The sequence below is a fragment of the Chaetodon trifascialis genome, chromosome 1 (assembly GCF_039877785.1).
Source record: "Chaetodon trifascialis isolate fChaTrf1 chromosome 1, fChaTrf1.hap1, whole genome shotgun sequence".
Lineage (NCBI taxonomy): Eukaryota > Metazoa > Chordata > Actinopteri > Chaetodontiformes > Chaetodontidae > Chaetodon > Chaetodon trifascialis.
Genome location: NC_092056.1, coordinates 11,407,543 through 11,411,838, shown reverse-complemented (window position 1 = coordinate 11,411,838; position 4,296 = coordinate 11,407,543). Strand labels below are relative to the sequence as shown.

Sequence of the window (4,296 nt, the reverse complement as noted above, 5' to 3'; positions counted from 1 at the left end):
ACAGAGTTTACTTAAACCACTGTTATTCCAGGATTTGAACCAAATACCCAGATGTCTTAAAGGCTTTGCATCAACATCTTAATCAGCATTTCCACTGCTGCGCAGTGTTTGGGGCCTTAACCTTGAATTGACGCTTGCTTCTTCATATCAGATACAGCAAATCTCTGCAAAATTCATTCCATAATCATACTTATTGTACAGCTGTATCAATTTTAATGCCACACCAGATTGTTTTTAATTACTGTATAATTTATGCAGAATGCAGCTGTATGTCTAAACATGTCTGTTCTCTCAAATCTCGTTTCTTTCCGAGCAAGAATCATATCAAGTGTTGTTTTCCATAATCCAGATGGATCTTAATCAGCATTCTCTGATGCTTTTGATGCATCAAACGAAACTCGGCATCCACGATAACAGACCAATTACATCTCACTTAGATGATGAGTGATAATGTCAGAGGTCCTCCTCAGCAGAAATACTGGTGTGTGGACTGAAATATGAATACAGCCTACACTGCACTTCAAGACTAGATCAAAGAGCTCTTTGGTGTTAAGCTGAAATCGATCCTGTGTTAAGACTTATGTGGGTTCGAGGAATAGTGAGACCTCTTTTCAAGGGATTTTAGAGACACCCCAGATCAGTCAGACCATCTTTATCTTACCTCTAAAGCAGAGGATTTTGGTACATCATGTGCACTGAACTTTGCCTGTTATTCTATTTTCAGTGCAGTGGTTTACACAAAAAAGACCCCAGGCACACTTATACTAGCTCCACTCAATGATGGAATCCCAGCTCTTGCATTTCATCTTGGTAACAAGGGATTGACTCCCAGCCAAGGTGATGTTTTCAGCCTCCAAATGTATGAAAACAGAATTTGATCTTTCCTGTCAAACACAGTGCAGCTTTGCCTCACACACAGCGTTCAAATCTTCAAATGAAATGTGGGAGACCTGAGGATGAGCTGATTCCTGAAGGGATCCTACTGAATACCCCTCACCTCATCCTCTCATACAGCAGCTGATAAAGACAAAAAGATGACTTTTCCATTCTGGGTTACTGTAGAAACATGGCAGACTCCAATTCTTGTTTTCAGGTGATTATACACTAATTAAAACACAACATTAGTTGCCATTTCTGCCGATAAATGCCCTTAAATCCTACACAATGGACCTTTGTGTTATTAACATCCTGGTGCTTTATGTAAACATTAAGAATGTTTGTTCCATCTTGACCTTTTTTACTGTTATTATAGCGTGCTGCAGAAAGACACTAACATCCTGTTACAGATATCAACACATCCTGACTTCAACTGTTGAAGTCGAGCTGTCAAAATGGCATTAAGGCATGCTATAAAAACATTCACCATCTGGAGTGCTTTATTTACTGTTGGTTGCTGGAACAGTAGTACTGCATCAAACTATATTAGCAGTGCATATGTTTTATGTGTAAAATCTTAATCTGTACAATAAAAGTTACCAAAAACTCTAGCCTTCTCAGGTACAACCTCAAAATATTGTATGTTACTTTAGCATACTTGTTTAATCTGTACAAAACCCAATTTGTAGTTGAGATTAACTCATGAGCTTTATAGTTGCTGATAGACAGATTTTGCTACTCCTGGACAGAGCCATGCTACCTGTTTGCCCCTGTCTCCAACATTTATGCTAAGCTAAGCTAACCAACCACTGACAAGTAGCTTCGTACTTTGTGTACAATAACATTGTGTGGTATCAATCTTCTCGTCTCGCTCAGGGCAAAAAGAATGAACGTCTTTCTCAAAATGTCAGACTTTTCCTTTCAGTACAGCAGCCTGGATATCATGATGTCAAGATGTTCACAGTGTGGAAACAGGAAGTTGAGGTTTACACGGAGCCCTTGAAGGCAGCATTGGGTTTTCTCAGAGCTTTCCAGTGAACAGTTAATGTCTCAGTTGGCCGTCCTGCTCCTTCTCCTCCCACACAGACAAACCAATACAAATATTTCTGTACAGTGAGGACACTCCAACTGTCCGTCCTTGTTAGGGCTCTACAGGGACACAGCGCGGAGAGAGAGATGGCACAAACCGACAAAAGTTCAACTTTCCCGGAGATAGTGGAGCTAAACGTGGGTGGACAAGTGTATGTGACCCGACTTGAAACTCTCACCGCGGTCCCAAACTCTCTCCTGTGGACCAAGTTCACCCAGAGCGCCCCGGGAGACCTGCCCAAAGACAGCAAGGGCCGCTTCTTCTTCGACCGGGACGGCTTTCTGTTCCGCTACATCTTGGATTATCTACGTGACTCTGAGCTTTTCCTGCCCGAGTTCTTCAAAGAGAGAAGGAGGCTGCAGAAAGAAGCGGACTTCTTCCAGCTGCCGGAGCTGTCGAGGCGCCTGACAGCGGTCAGCAAAGACAGCTCTTGCGCGGAGGACAGCGGGGAGGCAGAGGAGTCTGAGCTCACCAGCCCGGTCACCTCCTCCTCGGACAGGACCCTGCGTTCTCCTGGGGCCGGCTCCGGCTTCATCACCATCGGGTACAGAGGCAGCTACACCATCGGGAGAGACATCCAGGCGGACGCTAAGTTCCGCAGGGTGGCCAGAATAACCGTCTGCAGCAAGATTTCTCTGGCTAAAGAAGTTTTTGGAGAAACCCTGAACGAGAGCCGCGACCCGGACCGGCCGCCTGACAAATACACCGCCAGGTATTACCTCAAGTATAACTTTCTGGAGCAGGCGTTTGACCGGCTGGCGGACGCCGGTTTCCACATGGTGGCCTGCAGCTCCACCGGGACGTGCTCATACGGCAGCAGTGACCCCGGGGAAGACAAGCTGTGGACCAGTTACACCGAGTATGTTTTCTGCCGGTGAAAGCTGCAAGAGTGCATACAGGTTTACGTCTAGTTTCTACTAACACCTTTGGGAAGCATCAGTTCAAGAGTTCTTAGATTCATCCTCAACCCAGACTGGCAGCTTCAGCCGCGTCCTGCTGCACTTTCTCGTGTTTTTGGCCCTCCCTGCTCCGCGCACTGGGATCAGCCAGAGTTAAACTTTTCTGCCATTTTCTCCTCTGTTCTGCAAGAGGAGGACTTTTTGAAAACACCCCCCTCATTGGTCAGACCAGATTATTAATTTATTGAAGTGTTTTTTTTGTTTTTTGTTTGTTTGGGGTTTTTTTTTAGAAGTCTCTTGCTCCTTAGCTGCGTTATTTTTAAGCCTTATGAACTTTATGGCACAGAGGCTGTTTTGTTCTGAGGTAAATGACATGAGTGGTTGGCAGAAATGTTAAGAGCTGGTTTCTTTTGATCCTTGCTGAACTGTGCTTGCATTGTCATGTTGTTATAAAAAGGCTTTTGATGTTCTCAACACATTAACTGGGGCATGTTCTGTAAATAGCCTGATGGTCTGTTATTTCCCTTGAACGCCCAAGTCTTTAATTAGGAGGATTGATGGATAAGGAAGACAGTAAACTGCATCTTTGGTATGATGTTTTTATTGTTTTTCATTTGTTCAATGACATTATATCATACACCACTCATACTTTCACAATGCTATATTGTTATGTGCCATTTATGATCTGTTGTCATTGTTTTCTCTTTAGATATAAAGCTACAGCAAATAAAGTGTGACCTTGGAACACTATCCACCCCATCGTCCCTTTGAGTTCACTGTGAAAATGTATGCCTTTTGAAAACACTGATTCCTCTTCACAGCACAAAGATTTCTCTGTGAATTTGCTAGAAAGAAATGTACAAAGCCATCTCATCTGGTGCTCTGTCATAATAAGATGTATGTAGATGTATTCACCTAGCAGAGGATTTCTTGTGATCAGCCACAGTGACCGCATGGACACTTGTACACATGTGGACATATTAGAGATCAACCCCCCCCCCCCCCCCCGAACTAGCGGTGACCTAAGTAGGCTAGAATGTCACAGAAAGGGTTTGATGAAAATTTGACCCGAAATAATAAGACACATATCACATTGCTTTTAACATTAAATGGCACATTTGCATCATTAATTTAGAGGTCACTGAATTGAGAAGAGAGAGAGGTGATGGTGATGATTTAGCAGAACTGCAGCAAAAAGTGAACTGCAACATTATACCAGCTTCAAACTACCAGCAAGTCATGTGTTATCTAGTAAAAGATAACAACAGTCGTGCTACCAAAGGTGCTAAGGAGGTGGAGGAGTTGTCTTAATTCAAAAGTCCATTGTGAATTTGCTGAATACAAAATGCAACGTAAACCAGATTTAGATCGACATCTATTTTTATTCTCATTCTTCTTTTTTTCCTCTTTATTTTTCACTTTTTGTATATT

At 43.0% G+C, this 4,296-nt stretch overlaps 1 protein-coding gene across 1 annotated transcript; it reads left to right on the top strand.

Moving 5' to 3' along the window:
* The first annotated feature begins 1,909 nt into the window (after positions 1 to 1,909).
* On the top strand, positions 1,910 to 3,615 carry kctd12.2 (potassium channel tetramerisation domain containing 12.2). Its single transcript, XM_070970597.1, has one exon. It carries the CDS (start codon positions 2,053 to 2,055, stop codon positions 2,842 to 2,844), a length of 792 nt encoding a protein of 263 aa, XP_070826698.1. The 5' UTR covers positions 1,910 to 2,052; the 3' UTR covers positions 2,845 to 3,615.
* Positions 3,616 to 4,296: the final 681 nt, after the last annotated feature.